General features: G+C 40.3%; 1 protein-coding gene across 1 annotated transcript in view; it reads right to left on the reverse strand.

The window, feature by feature from the left end:
* The window catches only part of ACER3 (alkaline ceramidase 3), a 71,244-nt gene that overhangs the window by 30,255 nt on the left and 21,159 nt on the right, over positions 1-19,830 (reverse strand). Inside the window, exons 2-4 of the mRNA XM_082076022.1 lie at positions 16,601-16,711; positions 6,732-6,784; positions 552-604 (exon numbers count right to left, since the gene is read on the reverse strand). Coding sequence (XP_081932148.1) covers positions 552-604; positions 6,732-6,784; positions 16,601-16,711 — 217 coding nt within the window. The remainder of the gene's footprint in view (positions 1-551; positions 605-6,731; positions 6,785-16,600; positions 16,712-19,830) is intronic.

Raw genomic sequence — 19,830 nt, forward strand, 5'->3', positions numbered from 1 at the left:
AAATGGGAGAAAACATCCTGGCACGGCATTAAGCTGTCATGCGTGTTCCAAAACAGTCCACAAAACAGGCACTTAACTCTTCATAGAATCTTTTTGCTTTAATTTTCCAGATGAGTGGAAAGCAGGTTTAATTAGAAATCAGAAATTTGCATTCGGAGTCAGACTATATCAGAGAAATACAGCTCAAATAAATGACGATGTTGTTAATTTTGTAGGCGTTGCTGAAGTTGATTTTATTATGTCTGCTGTTTACATACCAAGCAACACTGAGCTCTGGTTTTATACAATGGTCTTCAACAGGAGTTGTTTTCTTTTCCTCCTAAACAAACACTGGTAAAATATTTCTAAATTAGCAAAAATTAGGACTAAAGCCAAGTCTAATGGCCAAGTTATAATGCTGCAGTGCTACCAAAATTGAGATCTCACTGAAATTAGTGGAAGTTTCAGTGCCAGCCTCATTAAACGCTGGATTTGGCTTCACAGAGTCTCCATTTCAAAAGTCAACATTTCATAAATATTCAGAAAAAATAAACCATTTAACAAATACTTACAGGCAGTAGACAAACACACAACAACTGTATATCATTGGCAGCTCATCCAACAGCTACAAAAAGCAGAGACATCAAAACATGAAAACTACTTTTATCTCATATGCTTGTCTAAGTTAATTAGGAGAAGCAAGTCTTTAAGAAAACTTGAGTTTTTAAGTCGTTTGGATACCCAACTTCTTGACTGTACTTCAGTATTTAGCAGTGTCAAATGTTATTCAACTACTGAAAGTTCGCCGCATTAATATTCTGAGTATCTTTTGAATATGATGTTTCATAAAAAGCCAACACCTTCAAAGGATCGTGCCATTCTTGCTGTTTATGCTTCTTGAAACATTTATATGGATTAGTTTTGTAAAGTCTGACTGAATAAGACCACACCATTTAGAGCTGGCTCACAAAATAGAACTTTAGCCCATTAGGAAGTACCTTGTGATGTGCTTGCATGGTTACTTCCTAATTCTGGAAATTTCTTACATTGTTTTAATGGTGCTTTTGGTTTATTTGTTGTGAGGTTCTTTTTTGTTTTTTTCTTTTTTCCTGCCATTTAATGTTTTCTTGTCTTATATAATTTTTATACTTTGGGAGAAGATTGGTGGGTTACAGCTCAGTTACTTCTCCAGGAACTCGCCAGCTAAATGGAGACAGAATTAAAATAGCAATGACAAGAGAGGTGATTTCTCAACAACCGGTATGCTCAAAATTGCCATTTATTTATCATTACAAAGCAAAAAAAAAATCATAGCATAATTTTCTTCTAAATTTTTCTCAAAGAACATTAAAAAAATTCTGTTCATAAATATATCACAGAATATATAGTTAATCTTACCTCCTTCTGAAGGACTGAAAATTATGAAAATGCAAAAGCACACAAGTGGATCAGTGAAGACCCACGGCCTCTTGATTTCCAGTACATTAAGCAAACCTTATTAGTGAGGCAACCTAGAATTGTAACACCAGGTCTGACTCTTTTCTAAGAAAAATAAGAACTGGATGCAATTGAGATTTCACCGAATCACAGAATCGACTGGGTTGGAAAAGACCTCAGAGATCATCCAGTCCAACCCTTGGTCCAGCTCCAGTCCATTGACTAGATCATGGCACTAAGTGCCATATTCAATCTCAGTTTAAAAACCTCCAGGGTCGGTGAGTCCAGCACCTCCCTGGGCAGCCATTCCAATGCCTGACCACTCTCTCTGCAAAGAATTGCTTTCTAATCTCCAGCCTCAATTTCCCCTGGCAGAGTTGAAGCCCATGCCCCCTTGTCCTATTGCTGACTGCCTGGGAGAAGAGACCAATCCCCACCTGGCTAGAACTGCCCTTCAGGTAGTTCTAGAGAGTGCTGAGCTCACCTCTAAGCCTCCTCTTCTCCAGACTAAACAAGCCCAGCTCCCTCAGCCTCTCCCCATAGGGCTTGTGTTCCAGTCCCTTCCCCAGTCTTGTTGCTCTTCTCTGGACCTGCTCCAGCACTTCAATCTCTTTCCTGAACTGAGGGGCCCACAACTGAACACAATACTCCAGGTGTGGCCTCACCAATGCAGAGCACAGGGGAAGGATCACTGCCCTTGTGCTGCTGACCACGCTAGTTTGGATACAGGACAGGATACTATTGGCCTTTTGTCCTTTTCCACTCACCACACTGAAAGTTGTTGATGGCCGTGCCTGTACACTAATTACCTTCCTATTACTGGTACAGGGTATTCAACAAATTCACTATTGTCTTTCTGAGACTCATTAAGAGCAACACCAGCTTACACAAACTCTTTTATATATGGTTTTGGCCATAGAAGCTTCAGGCAATGTTTCATGATACTGCTAAACACATCTCTTGCTTCTTCACCCACACTCCCATGGTGAGCCAGGTCCACCAGCTGATCCAGTACACAAGTAAGTGTAGAAAAAGGTTTAAAACCCCCAAATCTATGAATTATAGGGTCGGGGACCATAACGGGTAGCACAAAGTAAGTATCAGGAACAGAGATGGCAGCTGAAGTTATTAGGTAGCACTTTGCCATCACATTAGTTTACTTTTGCCATGATGCCTTGGAGAGGACAAAACAGAAGCAACAGCTGAATTCAGCTTCATACTGGGACAACCTTGAAGTGCTCCCCCCATCCTTAGCAGAACAAAGGGCTATGTTATGCCTTAAGCGTCTGTTTTTTGTTACTTTTGGAGGATAAGATGGATGGCTGTGTAGGCAGGCATCTCCCTTATCTTTCCCAAGGTGTTATGTTTGGCGGAAGAGATAGATGGTTATGGTATCAGACACCTTGTCAATCACTGTGAAGGCCTCATGGACTAATTGGAATTAGATGAAGCATCTGTCAGACAACCAATTATCAGGAGAAACCATGAACCAACAGCTATCCCTGATGGGCAAAACAACTCACTTCTGGTCAGTATTGTGGACTTTCCTGTAGTTTGAAGACCCCAGACCCACTTCCAGAAGAGTCTTCCTAATTAGCATGAAGAGCGAACAGAGAGAGGTGATGAACTGCCAACATGTAAATGAACTGGGGTATAAAATAACCCCACGCGAGGCATCAGGTGTGGCGTGTATATGCCACGCAGTGTGACCGAAGTATTCAACGCAACCACCCTCCCTCCATCGGACATCGCAGGATCACACCTGGAATATTGTGTCCAGTTGTGGCCCCTCAGTTCCAGAAGGACAGGGAACTGCTGGAGAGAGTCCAGCGCAGGGCAACAAAGATGCTGAAGGGAGTGGAGCATCTCCCGTGTGAGGAAAGGCTGAGGGAGCTGGGGCTCTGGAGCTTGGAGAAGACCAAGGGGTGACCTCATTAATGGTTATAAATATATAAAGGGTGAGTGTCAGGAGGATGGAGCCAGGCTCTTCTTGGTGACAACCAATGATAGGACATGGGGCAATGGGTATAAACCGGAACACAGGAGGTTCCATTTAAATATGAGAAGAAACTTCTTGTCAGTGAGGGTGCCAGAGCCTGGCCCAGGCTGCCCAGGGAGGTTGTGGAGTCTCCTTCTCTGCAGACATTCAAACCCGCCTGGACACCTTCCTGTGTAACCTCATCTGGGTGTTCCTGCTCTGGCGGGGAGATTGGACTGGATGAGCTTTCAAGGCCCCTTCCAATCCCTGACAATCTGTGATTCTGAGTGATAACCTGTGAAGTGGTGATATCTTACTCTTTCTCTATCTTAGTTTTCCTTCTCCCTCTTTTTTTTTTTTTTGCCTTTTACTTGAACATATAGAAGTAATATAATTTTAAGTTCTGCTACTAAAATCTTGTTAAGTTTTGTGTTATTATTACTAATTGTTGCCAATCCACCATTTTTAGAAGGACTTTTGCTGTCAATATATTGATAAGCTTTGTGATATTATACCATACTTTTGCCAAGTCACCGACCGGTGTAATTTGTATTCCACCACGTGCTTTTGGTAAATTCATAATTGAATTGGACCCCTGGAATGATTTTCTGTCATTCATTTTGCATAACCGCGCAGAAATACCCAGAGTTAACTCATACCTCATCCCATCTGTTGAGTGAGGGCATGTGTTGCGTTCAGAGTTAACTCATCCTTCATCCCATCTGCTGGGACGGGACACATACTAATAGTTATTATTTCTACGTTCAGTGATATTCCTTACCAAGTTTGATAGGAATTAGCTGCAGGATTCATTCACGCAGCTCTTTAAGAGCATGAGTCACTTAAGGCCTCATAAAAGAACAAGGGAGGAAAAAAAAAGCTAAGAAATACAATACAGGATTTTTTTTCGAAGTTGGACAGCTGATTACACTCTTAAGTTCATTTGCTGGCAGCTTCTCAGGGATGTAACTGTAACCTCAAAGAGCCTCCCAAAAGACCCTAGTTGGAATTTGCTTGCAGAAGACAATGGCTTCTGTAACAAAAGGAGTTAATGCTTCCAGAAATCCTGTCAACAGCATGTCTGGACATGTCTGAACGATGAAGAAACGTGGAGAGATGGAAACTCGGTGAGCTGATTTCACTGGTTAAATAAGCATTTTGGATTCTTGAGAAATGCACAATAAAGCAGATTCTCATAAAAATAAGAGAAAAAGAGAGGTATTCTAAAAATACTGCTTTCAATAACCGAATCTTTCACATTTCTCCTAATTAAGCAATCTGAACTGACCAGCAAAAGTAAAAAAATAAATCTCTTCAAACAGCTGTCAATGTTGACTTTTAATCTTAACACAAGATAAAGGGAATGAGAAAAGGTTATTTACTGGTTGAAATGTTTCCTCTCCGGTGATACGTGAGCTTGCTGTCTGAGTAATTATGAGCTGCTCGCGGATTAGTAAGTGTGTTCTCGGCCTCACACAAAGTCTTTTAACTCTCATGGGAAAGATGATGCAAGACATTCCTGCTCCCCTCTTGAAGAGAAGCTGCTAAATTAATGTATACTATGATTAAGTTACAAAAGATGTACCCTTCATTAACCAATTGACATGATAAATGCTTTGTAACCACCTGCAAAACGAGGGGATATTTTTCAAATTTTAGATCTTTCTGCATGACAAGAGGGAGAAGAAGACTGAGTGATACATGGTTTAGAAGCACAGCGCTTAGCTTATATTTGACTAATAATTAATAGATGTAAGAAACTAATCAATTATAACTAACTTCATCCATTATTTATTAGTATAGATATATTGTATGATAAAAATTTCCCAAAATTGTCATGGATATGTGATAATTGTGTGAATATAAGCAACACAAGAGCATCCAGTCATTGGAGCACTTATGGAGGATGATCCCCAGTGTTCCTCAATGCTGATAAAATAAAGAATGTCTGCTTAACAGTATCATTGACTCTGCTGTTAAGTTTATTTCTTCATTTCACTCTCCTCTGCTTCTGCCCACCCTTTACTTCCCACCATTTGTAGGCCCCTTATTCTGATGTGACGCCAGAACTACATGATAAGTAGCATCAAAGTGACTTGGATTAAAATAACCTCTATGTACACACACACACACAAGACCAACACCCACATAAGACTGTTTTAAGCCTGGATCATTTTAATGATCTGGGTTTCAGGGTGGGCTTGCTCACCTCTGTATCTGTGTTAAGAAAGAGGATTTGAAACTCTGGCAGAGTTAGGAACAAGCTGCTGAGGGAAGAGAGATGAAAAGGTGGAAATTCAAGGCAGTTTCAAGAGATGGTAGGTAAATGACACCTCAGTTTAGGAAGGAATGGTGAGATGGATCTAGAAAACATCTTTGTCATGCCAGGAAAAGCACCAAATAGTCTTACATGGTGGCAAGAGAATTCTCCACAGAGGCTGATGGTCTCCAGCACATGCAAGAGACAGAAACCAGAGAATTATGGAGGCAAGCATCTGTACAGTTTGTGATTCAGTTCAAGTTTAAGACATCTAACTTCTGGTGTCCACATACTTAGTGTCTCGGGTCCCATTACAATCAGTAGAAAGCCAGGACTCAATTCAGTTGCCAAGGGTTAGGTGCCTAAAGCCACCTGAGATACTCTGTCATCTCCAATACACCCAACTCAAGACTGGCAGATGTGACAGGGGTCACCTTTGTGAGACAGCAGCTGGAGGCTGGAGAGAACACTCACAGGGTCTAAAATGACACTAAACACCTATACTCATACAAATGAGTATTATCCAAGCTAAGACTTGAACTTATTACTGAATACCTTCTATTTGAGAATAAGAGAGAAAGACAGACTCAGCTATTGCTACTCAGAAGATACTGCGATCGGTATTAATACTACAGGTACATCTAGATAAATAGAAAACATAACAGAAAACTTTAAGATGAAAAAAGGATAAAATAAGTAACAATAACTCTAGTCTATACTGCTTTCTATTAAGCCAAAGCTGTAGGAATTTTAAAATAACACCTCACATAAAAAGACAGTATGATTTCCCAAAGGATAAAGTATCTTCTACCAACATAAGCAATTGATTATAGCTCTTATTTTAGGTGCAACTGTATATTCCCGTATATCTATTGGTGGAAAATACCGAATGAAACTAGACCTGTGTTACTCTTTTGTTGAGAGCAGGAGTCATGTACGATGATACTTAAGGTAGATGAAGTTATGTTATACGTTATATAACGTATGTTATATATTTAATTTAATCAAGAAACAGAAACACGAATATATAGTGATATATGCCTATAAAAAGAATCACAGCTACTTATCAGTTCTCACCTGCATTTCATACTTCAGGGTCATGTGGAAGCACCACGATCCCAATCCCACAGCTGCAAACAAATCAAATCTATGGTTAGCACAGAAGTCCACATGTAAAGCTTTCAGGTGTAATAACTTAAATGCATGAACTTTACTGGGGAAAAAAAAAATTAGAACATCAGCATCACATTCCAGGAACAAAACTTCAATTTTCCACAGCCTCCTACTTTACACTTCAGTCACTGGTGATGTCCTTGAATTTGGTTCTTACGGAGGAGTAGGTGTCCTCTTTCCCTCCTCTCGATACTGTCTCTTATGAATTGGTGTAATCTCCATGGGGTTAGGAGCAGAGGGAACCCAGAATGAATGGAACATTATCATTCTATTTCTCTTCTCTTCTCTTCTGCGTTTTTAATTTGAAGTACATTAAGACTTATCTGTCTCAATCCTTCTATAACATAAAGCATCACTAAGCTGCTAGTACTCCTGAAAACCTGAGATATTTCTGCTTATTGTCCAGTTTCAAAAGGTAAATTTTACAAGGAGCTTTTTGTCAGCTCTAGAAGTAGAAATTAATTGCTACCAGAACTCAGAACTAAAAAGTCAGGGTAAACAAACAAACCCCATGCATTATGGATTCATTTTGTGAAATGAGATCACCATTTCTAAGCCTTCTCCCTTGGAAGCTCACCCTTCTATTTAATGATTTTTATTTGAAATATTTTATCTTTAAACTGAATTTACTTCTGAAATTAATTTAGGAGATCTACATTTTGCCCATACGCAGCTTTTTCAGTTAGACAAGGACAATGTTTCTTGGAAGTTCAATTTCATCGCTCAGACCAAAGCTGGTAGAGTATTCGATGTATCATTCACAACTCTGAAACTTCAGTTACCAGTTAAACACTCGCATTAAGCACTAGCTCATTTTTATTTTGCAGGAACATCAATGCGACATCTTGTTTCCCTTCAATAAATTCTGTTTTACCTCCAGTTTCAGAGAAAGCCAAGTAATCTGCACTCCAGCCCTGATCACTGGGTAGTGCTGCCATGTTTTGCTGCAAGAGCATAAACCTTTTCTACACACAAGAGCAGATTTCACTGATGCACCAACAGACCTCGACCCAACTAATTCTGCATTTTGTAAAGAATTCCCAGTCGATAGACATGTCTGGAGATGTTTCTTCAGATGCTATTAGACTAGAACAGTGATTATTACACAAACTCAAATACCTTCGCATGTAACTTTACTGCAGCATAGAGCTGTAATAAACCAACAATTAAAAACGTATTGCCAAATACTTTAATGTCATTAATTCTCTGGGAAAATGAAGCATGGCTAAGCATGGCCCTACCAGAACATAAACCACCATATGCACTTCTGTAAATTCTGATTAGATTGGTTTGCTTCTGAAATTTTTTTCCAAACAATAAGCAACAACTGTTTTTCATCTTCATTGGGATTTTGATGAGAAATTCTCAGTCATTTTTCTATATATACAGAATATATTACAACTACTGTTCATTATGAAGGAAAAAAACAAACGCACAACCAAAACAAAACAAACCAACCACAAAAAACCCAACAACATTGAGCTCATCATTAAAACAGTACCATCCATTATCTTGGCTGTCACTGCCACTTCAATTATCTTCATGATACAATCCCTGACAGTTTATAACAAGCATAATTTTCAAATATGGGTAAAATCATTGCATAAGACATTTAGACTGTTTTTAAATTAACAAAATATGTTGTCAGGGACTTTTGGTGGTTTTTTTTTTGTTGTTGTTATGGGGTTTTTTGGTGTGCTTGTTTTGGGGTTTTGTTGGTTGGGTTTTTCTGATGTTATTTTGTTTATAAATCTCACCAAACAGCTACTGAACTCCTCCCCTTCAGATCAGAAGCAGTTATTTCTATATTATTTTTCTTTTCTGTCTTTGCAAAAAATGGAGAACGCTGCAGATATTAGCGCTTCAGGCCATTAATCCCATGATTACAGATCATGTAATGATTATACCTGGAGTTGCTTTGATTATGAAAGTTTAGTATGCTTTGGAGAACAATACTGTGGAGCAATAAAACGGTTATCGGAAACAAGGAGAATTTACGGGGAATCATCATATGGTCCTTCTTAAAATAAAACCTTCTACTGGAAATGGCTGCAACACAGCTTTCTGTAACCTTGATGGAGCTCATGAACATAGAATCATCAAATCCCAGGTTGGAAGGGACCTCAGGTATCATCTGGTCCAACCTTTCTCAGCAAAAACACCATCTAGACAAGATGACCCAGCACCATGTCCAGCTGAACCTTCAAAGCGTCCAAGGTTTGGGAATCCAACACTTCCCTGGGGAGATTATTCCAAAGGCTGATGGTTCTCATCATTAAAAATTTCCCTTTCCCCAGGAGTAATTTGCACCCATTACCCCTCGTTTTTTCCGCGTGACTCCGTGTATAAATGGATTTTCCATCTTCTTTTGAGTTTGTTTGGTGTTCCAAGAGCATTCAACAGAAAACCCAGGATATTACAAGACTACAGAAATTATACAACTAGATTAATCAGCAGATGACACTGTCCCTATCAAGACTGCACAGGCAACATTTCCTCAAACACTCCTGTGGTAACTGTGCACAACAGCATCTTTTTAAAGAGGTAGTTTAAATGCAGACTAATGAATCAAACTATGATTCTTCACGTATCCCATTTATACCTACTTATTGCAGAGGCATAACTTAAAAAGGTATGTTTTACATTGCAGGGTGGTAACAAAAATGTTTTACATCTGGACACTGAATGAGTTAAGAATTAAGTTTCTGATTTGCCACCTTTGGCATATGTTATGGCTTACCACAGATCTGTGCAAAAAGCTTCATGGATCTGTTCAAAAGGGAAGAAGAGGGGAAATGCATGAAGAGATGACAGACCGAACTGAAGCACAGTCATACTCTGCCCCGCTAAAATCACTATATAACTGGTAAACTTCAGCAGGGAACTAATATCCTAACACTACACTCACTGAGCCAAGAGCTGTGCAAGTCAGAGTTGTTGTTTTGTGGCTTAATGTGGGGGGTTAGTGTTAGTGTTTGGTGCTGAAAACACTGCAAAGTAAGGAGAAAACACACATTACATGTCAAGAATAGCAAGGAAATCTTTATTTCCTCTGCTAGGATGATAGCTTGCCACCTTTCAGTCATGTTAATGCATAACACGTAAATTTACATGGGGCTTGACATGTATTTGTCCCCAATAAATAGCAGTTTAATACTTAAGCTCAAATGTTTTCATATGTAGGCTCCACCTGCAGATCTACTGGAAGGCGGCTATCTTTAGATATGCTTCTCATCACGTAACTTCAGAATCAAGACATTTCTAGAGAATGATTTACTCCATGAAAACTATCACTGCAATGAGACATTCTACCAGCTCTGTACTTTTCAAAATAAGAGTGAACAAAACCACTGCAATTACATTGAAAGCAACGTTCCCATACAGCAATTCACAAACCAAGCAATAGATTTGCTCCTTATCTTGTAAGCAGGGGTTACGGTTTTCATTTTCGGCGTTTCCTTTGCAAAGAAGCTTAACTCGTTAAAAGCTGCAGATCGGTTGTGACATTTTAACATCATCAGAAGCGATACCATTTCCTCTCTAACTACATAAGTCGCTTTTCAGAGCTACTACCAGTCAGTCAGCATTTTTACATCAATGGACCTTTCTTGTTACAGGGGATATACATAAGTAATTAATACATCACAGTATCACAGTATGTTTGGGATTGGAAGGGACCTCAAAAGATCATCTAGTCCAATCCCCCTGCTGGAGCAGGAACACCTAGGTGAGGTCGCACAGGAACATGTCCAGGCGGGTTTTGAATGTCTCCAGAGAAGGAGACTCCACAACCTCCCTGGGCAGCCTGTTCCAGTGCTCTGTCACCCTCACTGAGAAGAAGTTTCTTCTCAAATTTAAGTGGAACCTCTTGTGTTCCAGCTTGATCCCATTACCCCTTGTCCTATCATTGTTTGCCACCGAGAAGAGCCTGGCTCCATCCCCATGGCACTCACCCTTTATATATTTATAAACATTAATAAGGTCCCCCCTTAGTCTCCTCTTCTCCAAACTAAAGAGACCCAGCTCCCTCAGCCTTTCTTCATAAGGGAGGTGCTCCACTCCCTTAATCATCTTGGTTGCCCTACGCTGGACCCTCTCCAGCACTTCCCTGTCCTTCTGGAACTGAGGGGCCCAGAACTGGACACAATATTCCAGATGTGGTCTCACCAGGGCGGAGTAGAGGGGAAGGAGGACCTCTCTCGATCTACTAACCACCCCCCTTCTAATACACCCCAGGATGCCATTGGCCTTCCTGGCCACAAGGGCACAGTACTGGCTCATGGTCATCCTGTTGTCCACCAGGACCCCCAGGTCCCTTTCCCCTACACTGCTCTCTAATATGTAATCTATGTACATGTTAAGTCACAATGTTATGAGATCAGAACAGTACTTAAAAACACTAAATGTAAAGTCAGGTTAGCTGCTAAATGTAGACTAACATGGTCTTTTTTTGTCCTGCAGTGAACATAATGTGTGGTTCCTGCCAGTTGATCCAATAGTTGTGTTAGTGATGTAAAAGCAACGTATCTGCAAACTCTACTTCATGCACTGTCCTTCAACACCATCAAAGACTCCAGGGTAATATCCACACTAGAAATAACCTGGCATTATACACGAGATCCAGCTCCATATATGAACCATATAAACTCTCAGGTTTTGAACTCAAGGGAATACAAACATCCCCTACGAATTTTCCAATAGTTTAGGAATAATCAGAAGTATCACACAATCAGTGATAAGTCATTTTGATATAAGATTATCCATCAGCATTCAAAATTCTTATCATAAACCTAAAGCTTTTATAGAAAAACAGTTTATTAGGATTTCATAGATCTGGCTTGAATTTAAACTCTGTAGGCACTCCTGAAAACATTCTGAAGGAAGGATGCTCAAACCTTAATTGAGATATGTGCACATGAACTAGATGTCGAAGTTTCCATTAAAGAGACTGGCATTATAGGGAGAAATTCAGGGATATTTTAGGATAAGCCAAATGATCCTCCAGGCTTTACTGACTGCAATGGAAGACAGACCCCTTTGTTTAGGTGTTTGAATGTGGAGTTGAATTCCACCTGCGGTTTCTTACAATCATAGAACAGAACTAAAAGATAACATACTGCATCATAGAATCATTTTGGTTGGAAAAGACACTCAAGACCATCAAGTCCAACCATTAAGCTAACCCTGGGACTACCCCATGTCCCTGAGAATCTCATCTCCGCATCTGTTCAACCCCTCCAGGGATGATGACTCCACCACTGCCCTGGGCAGCCTGTTCCAATGCCCAACAGCCCTTTCTGGGAAGAAATTGTTCCAAGATCCAAGCTCAACCTCCCCTGGAGCAACTTGAGGCCGTTTCCTCTGTTCCTGGCGCTTGTTCCTGGGGAGCAGAGCCCGACCCCCCCTGGCTCCAAGCTCCTTTCAGGCAGTTCAGAGATCAGAAGGTCTCCCCTCAGCTCCTGTTCTCCAGCTGAACCCCCAGGTTCCTCAGCCGCTCCCATCACACTTGTGCTCCAGCCCCTTCCCCAGCTCCATTCCCTTCTCTCAACTCGCTCCAGCAAACAATCATAGCCAGTCAAAGAATGAAACAAGATGAAAGAGCATAATTAAATGAACATTTTAATCGAATTATTTTGTTTTCTAATGGTTTCCCCTCCACAGCGAGACAGGAGAGACCTTGCTTACCACAAGGGTACATCTCTACAAATGAACTCCAGCATCGCTGGGACTGTTCCCAGATGCTATAATGAAACCGTCTGTGCGACTGTTAGAACAGTCTGTGTGTGAGTCTGGCTTGTTCCAACCAGCACTTTCCCCAAGCATCTCCCAGGCACAGCCCAGCACCCATACCCAGCGGGGAATTTGTGTGTCTTCACCTCATTTTGGAGGATAAGACGAACAGACACAGGCTGTTCAATGTACTTGGCTTCAGCACTCAGGAATGTTCCTGAGCACATTTGATTTACACACATCGACATGGTCTAAGTACCTTCTCTACGGCTGTTAGGTAAGAATAAGGGAATTAACTTTGACTGAAGGGCTTCTAAAAACTATTTTTACAGATAGTGTTTCACTGGAAATGAAGTTTAGTAAGTTGTTTATGAGCTCCTATGGCTATGTCTAACATAGAAAACTTTTTCCATCCTTTTTTCCTCCACTTTGGCACAGCTTGAATGATTGAGCCTTATTAAACAGGATGAAGAAATACAAAACAGAACAATCCTTCCAAATTTAAGGCATCTAATAAAGTACATAACTCTATTGACTCTGCTTTTTCTCATATTCTTAGATCCAAAACAGTTACACTCTCTTTTATTTTAATATATATATATGTATATACTTCTTAATTCTAGAATATAAACGATTTGGGAATCTCAGTTCCCAGGAATCCCGAGGAAATGACATATGGTAGAACCTGACACAACACCACAACATCAAAAGGAACCATCCAACTGCTTATTCTTTGAGGTAATAGCAGCCTGATGATTTGTTCCACCTACTTGGTGAGATGCAATGTGCTAAAGTAATTGCTTAAGATGATTCTTGATAATTTTCAGGTTGATTCAATAGTTCTCTTAAGCTTAATAATTGTATCCATTTCCTATTGAGTTCATTGACAACACGCTCTTTGAGCTGAAAGGGAGCAGATATAAGGGCTGAGAACAGTGCGCTGCACCTCAAAGAACTTGAGGAAAAGTGCAACTCAGTCTTGGCTCCAGTATGAACAAGGAACTTATTTAAAGAGTTATTTAGAAATCCCCCTTCTTGTCCTGCCAATTTCGGATCTTAACACATACATGAAACGAACAGTGCTCCCCCAATTCAAAATCCATTTTGTTCACAGAGGAAATCAATGTCAACAACAGAAATTGTGGGGTGTAAAGCAAAGCACTGAACACGGCGTGGTAAAACACAAAAGAACTGACAATCAGCTAAACATCTGGAAGCGACCAAAAGAAACAGCTGATTTGGATCAAAACAACATCTAGAAACAACACATCTTATGTTCTTAAATGCTAACAGATTTTAATGCCCACCTTGACAGCTGGTTTTTAACATCTTCTAAAATCGCAGTAATGATTTAAAGTTGTTACAACCTAACTAAAGTGACCTCCCTTCCACTCCCACCTTCACAGCCGAATTGTTAAAGAATTTCTACTTCAACAAAACAACCCTTAGACACTGTTGGCTTGTTAGAAGCTCTGCTATATGGTCTGTATGTAATGAAGCAGGGTGCCTGAAGTGAAACCAGCAGTTTGTGTTCAATTCACTATCTCTTTAGAGATTAAGTCTATACTTGTTTGTTACAAATTAAATAAGTAGAGTGAAATCTGCTAATAAATAAAATTACTGTAAGGGAAAGAATTCTCTCTGGTGCTTTCTTACAAGAAGCAATTCTGTACACTTGTTCTGTCTCCACTTCAGCATGCTTCTTATTCAGCCACACGCACAGAAAGAATGCCAACATTCCTGGCACATTTCAACCATATTTAAAATTCTGTTTATCTTCTCATTCGCTGCTTTTATTCCGCAATAGAAAAAGCCTTAAGAGGTTTGTGCTTCTAAACCATTCTGTTGCCGATTGCACTGTGAAACTATAAAGCCTTTTATTTTCCTCCACATTTCTCAACTGCTGTAAAACAGCTCAGCGTTACAAATACTGAAACAGAGACACAGCAGAAGAGAAATGTTTTTGGGAGTGACCTTTAACGTTAGCTTCCAACAGATGAGATTAAAATCAAGCCATCCAAGCGTTTATCACTTCAGACAGGAGTCAAAGGCATCGAGCAGAGCCCAGCTGGAACTCGAGGCTGCCCTGCGGCACTGCTGGCAAATCCGCAGCCTCAGCTCCCCCGCATCAACACCAAGAACAGGATAAAACTGATGTCCGTGGTATTTATCGTGATCAAAGTTAGATTTATTTTTTTTTAATATTCACATTAAACAGCATATGAGAAATACCTACTCAGAGCAGTCTTGGTGTGACAGCAGGACATTCTGGTCAGATAGTGGCACATTTTGTCCATCATGAAGTGTCACAGAGGTAGCCACAACTTACAGTCAAGACAGTCTCAAACAGTTTTACCTTCTTCTTTTTTAATTTAGTTTAGAAAGAATGGCAGTATGTGATACTTTGATTCAAGAGCATGCAAAGAGTCACCTTCAGCAAACACACACAGTCTTTTTCCCCATCATTTTAAAAGGAAACCCTGAACTTCAGTAATCACTGAATCGACTGGGTTGGAAAAGACCTCAGAGATCATCAAGTCCAACCCTTGGTCCAGCTCCAGTTCATTGATTAGATCATGGCACTAAGTGCCATATTCAATCTCAGCTTAAAAACCTCCAGGGTCGGTGAGTCCAGCACCTCCCTGGGCAGCCATTCCAATGCCTGACCACTCTCTCTGCACAGAATTGCTTTCTAATCTCCAGCCTAAATTTCCCCTGGCAGAGTTGAAGCCCATGGCCCCTTGTCCTATTGCTGACTGCCTGGGAGAAGAGCCCAATCCCCACCTGGCTAGAACTGCCCTTCAGGTAGTTCTAGAGAGTGATGAGCTCACCTCTAAGCCTCCTCTTCTCCAGACTGAACAAGCCCAGCTCCCTCAGCCTCTCCCCATAGGGCTTGTGTTCAAGTCCCTTCCCCAGTCTTGTTGCTCTTCTCTGGACCCGCTCCAGCACTTCAATCTCTTTCCTGAACTGAAGGGCCCAGAACTGAACACAATACCTATGAAACTGTTTTCTGAGACATACATGAGTAATTATCCAAGCCCATAAAAGGCCTATAAATGGCTATTTGGACAGTGTTCAGACAACATCTAAAGCTGTACATTGCTGCTTATCTTTCACTCGTATCTGCAAAGCTGAAGTAACTGAAAACCCATGAAGCTGTATCTAGCACATGTTAGAGTTTAATTGGCACCAAGAATACATTTAGTATATGGATATGTGGTTTTTAGCAATGTTTGTCTAAATACCTAAGTATACCAATCTTAAACGTAACATTTACAGTAAACCAGCCTCTTATCACTGAGAAGACTGGGGAAAACAGCCCCAGAGACAGGAGCTATAGCAAACACAGAGATCCTGTGAAACACAAATATTCTGTGAAATCTACTCCTAGAGACCCGACTGCCAAATCTGAGTTATCTTCAAACACCGTCTTTTCTCATAATGAACACGACTTCTAGTCGCATAATTGAAGTTTTAAAGGAAGCTGGTTCATTTCTGGATTTTGCTATTTTAGGAAAGACAGAGTGCCCGTACATTCACTGATGCGTTCATGTCACATTGCTCCTCCATCCCTGCAAAACTTCCCAAATACGATGGCAATTAGGGTGCTGGGCAATATAAACCAAATTCAAACTCATGAAAGAATGCTTTTCCAGTTCCTTCAGGATCTTGGCCCTTTTTTGTATTGCTGCTCCGTACCAATGTCACAAAAATATTAATACAGCGTGAAGCTGTTTGGAAGTAGGACACACAAGAAATCTTCTGTAAATCATCATAAAAGGACACAGTGAGCTAAGATGCACTAAGCAGGACTTAAGAGCCACAGAAGGATCACTTCAAAACCTCAAAGTTATTTACCAAATTCTAATTTCATGCCCTTCCAACAAACAGCTGTAAACATTAACAAGTACAACAAACTGAGGTTTATGTTTCACACACATAGTATTTTCATTTTACTACTTAGATTATTAATATTCGGATATTGTTCATTGCACATCTGAGCTCCCTTTATAATGAAAGAGCAAATTAAGTTTTCCACATACCTGTAAGACACAAATATGCAGCTAAATACCGTTTTTCAAGGCCATCTTTATAGGTCTGAATCGCACCATAGATTGGAGGTAGAATGAAAATCAGGTTACTCACTGTGTTCCCTGTAGGACAGAAACCAAAAGCAGAGATTTAGAATTGGGTACTATGCACTTCAAATAAATAAAGTGGCATTCATGCATTAATGACAGTTTCAATAGTTTTCATCCAGAAAGCTACACCTTTTTGGAAGCTGTCTTTTCACACATCATACAAAGTTAAATTTTGGTACAACACAGTTAACTACTTAAAGGCTAATAATATTTTAACACTTTTTTTCACATATATAGATAGTAATAAAATACTAATTTAATGGAAAAGATTGGCTTAGACTTTGCTTACTTTCTTGGCAGGAGGTAGAAAAACAGGGTTACCTTGATTGCACAGCTCATGAATTAAAACCCAATTCCTTAAGGAGACAGAAGACCCAAAGAGTTCAAGCCCAGTATTTTAAAAGAACTGTTTGTTTTTTCCTTTTCTTAAAGCTATTCTTGGAACTCTCTCCTCCACACTCCCTTCAGATACTTTAAGGTCACCAAGTGACTCGTTTCCACATCAATCCAGTTCAATCTTTACTATTAGTGTGTTGGTCACTGCGCTCACACAGAACAAGCCAGATATGATGTTGCAGCTCACAATGACTGTAAGATGGTAAAATAAGGAACAGCAAAAAAGTCAGAAGCTGCTACTGATCAGCAAGAATGGCAACAGTGAAAGCTTATCAAGAGCCTGAACTTCAGGAGGACATCGCTGCTCTCCATCCCTCCTGCTGAAGCTGGGATGCAACGTGAAGAAAGGGACAGAATACCTGGGAGGAATATAAGGTGGCTGTTTAGAGTGTGAAGAGATGTGGTGAGGAAGGTCAAGCTCTACTTGGAATTAAATCCAGGGCTGTCAAAGACAACAAGAAGGGTTTATTTAAGTATGGCAGCAGGAAAAGCAAGGTTAGGGAAAATTCAAGTTGTCCTGCCCCTCTGCTCTGCCCTGGGGAAGCTGCATCTGGAGTATCTGTGTCCAGTTCTGGGCTCCCCAGTTTAAGAAGGACAAGGAATTACTGGAGAAACTCCAGCAGAGGGCTATGAAGATGTTGAGGGGTCTGGAGCATCTTTCTGATGAGGAGAGACTGAGAGAGGTGGGGCTGTTCAGCCTGGAGAAGAGAAGCTGAGAGGGGATCTTATTTATGCTGATCAATATCTCCAAGGTGGGTGTCAAGAGGATGGACCAGACTCTGTTCAGTGGTGCCAATGACAGGATGAGGGGCAATGGGCACAGACTGAAGCACAGGAGGTTTCCTCTGAATATGAGGAGAAACTTCTTTCCTTTGAGGTGCCAGAGCCTGGACCAGGCTGCCCAGAGAGGTTGTGGAGTCTCCTTCTCTGGAGACATTCAAACCCACCTGGACACATTTCTGTGAGATCCGCTCTGGTGACCCTGCGTTAGCAGGTGGGTTGGACTGGATGATCTTCAGAGGTCCCTTCCAACCCAAACCAGTCTGGCATTTTGTTGTAGAGATCAGAGAAAACAAGAACAAGACAAGTGCCCAGCTCTCATACCAAGGGACAAGACCAAGATGACTTTTCCAGCTCTAGAGAAGAAGAACAAACCTTGCAAAGGGACAACAACAGAGTGAGAAGTTTAAGTGAAGCATAAGGAAATGGTACATTTCTCAGCAGAAGGGATGCAGATTCAGCTTTTTAGCCTAACCACAAATCAGAATTTTGAAAATAAAGGTTATGAAATGGGAATAAAACAACACGCAATTTGGGGGAAAGTGCAAATCTGTTTAAAAAGGCAGAACATTGCTTACAAAGATTAAACTGCACACTTTCATGCACCATCAGTTACATATATATAAAATTGAAACTCTATTTTCAAAATACCTCCATGAAAAGTACAATACATGATGCTATGGAAAGGGTAAAAAAACAACCAAACCCACGTTTTTAGCTTTTTCATTCAGCAAAATATCTCAGAAGAGTCTCACTTTCTAAAACAATAAAACAAGTATGAGCAGGTCACGTCTGAACCACTGTTCTCATTCAAGCACCTATTTTTCAGCTCTCCTTCCCAAGATCCATCCCAAAGAAAAGGAAAAACAACCAAATTACGATCATTCAAATAACATCAGATTTTTATCAGATCTTCTTTAAATCACTTCCTATTGATTTAACATAATCTCCTGGACAACCATGAACTTCACCAAGTCAAGATGTGCCAGAGATCTCAGCCTTCTAGTCAGCTCTGTAGTAAGTTCCTCTATGTAAAATAAGCCCTGAAATCAAAACAGCTCTACAAATTTATACTAATAAAAAAAGGGTTTTTTTAATGCTTAAATTCTCTGGGGAATCATTAACCTTTTACCTCATTCCCACAGTGCTACAAAGGAGAGTGAGTCACTTTCAGTGGAGACCAGAACCTCCCACAAATCATGCAAAGACATCACCCAGCATCCAAAAGCAGAGCAAAGGCTAAATAGGCTGGATGGCGCAACCTTCTGCTCTCTAAAGGAATTTTCAACTATGCCCGTTTTCAAGAGAAGTTATCAGATATTACATAAATACAGCTGTTTGAGGTCACTTGGTTATCAAACTGCCAAAAACTCAGCAAAAAATCAAATATGAAAACACCAAACAAAGGAAATACCATGTTTATTCGCAACCGGGAAGGCAAGTGAGTTTAAGAGAGATGTGCAGTAGGACAACACATTTCGGATGGATGTAACAATGCAAAGAAGGGATTTTATGCCGGAAAGCGAAGGTTTCAACACTTCCTGCAGAGCTATAATTATGTGAAATTACTGAAAATTTATGAACGTCTAATCTAGGAGCAGCTTGTGGAGAGAGGAAATACCGCAGACTTAATCTAGCCCTAAATTCCTGCCACTCCTCTGCACTTTTTGGCCTATATTATTCGGAACATTTATAGCACGGATTAGGGAAGCCTGGTTGCAAAACATGATTATTGAAAATGGTGCGTGTTGTTTAAAACAAGGAAACGGGGGCAGGGGAACAATGAAGTCCTTTGGCATCCTGCTAGCAAAATGCCTTATTTCAACAATAAAAACTACAAGGCCTCTTCCAAACCCAAGATCCCTCGGAGTACGTATTTCATAAAAGTCTAACTAGTTTTTACAGGATTATCCTCACATAAAATAGGTTATAAATTCATTAAAAGGGATTTTTAC

The sequence above is a fragment of the Streptopelia decaocto genome (assembly GCF_964273445.1).
Source record: "Streptopelia decaocto genome assembly, chromosome: 1".
Taxonomy (NCBI): Eukaryota; Metazoa; Chordata; class Aves; order Columbiformes; family Columbidae; genus Streptopelia; species Streptopelia decaocto.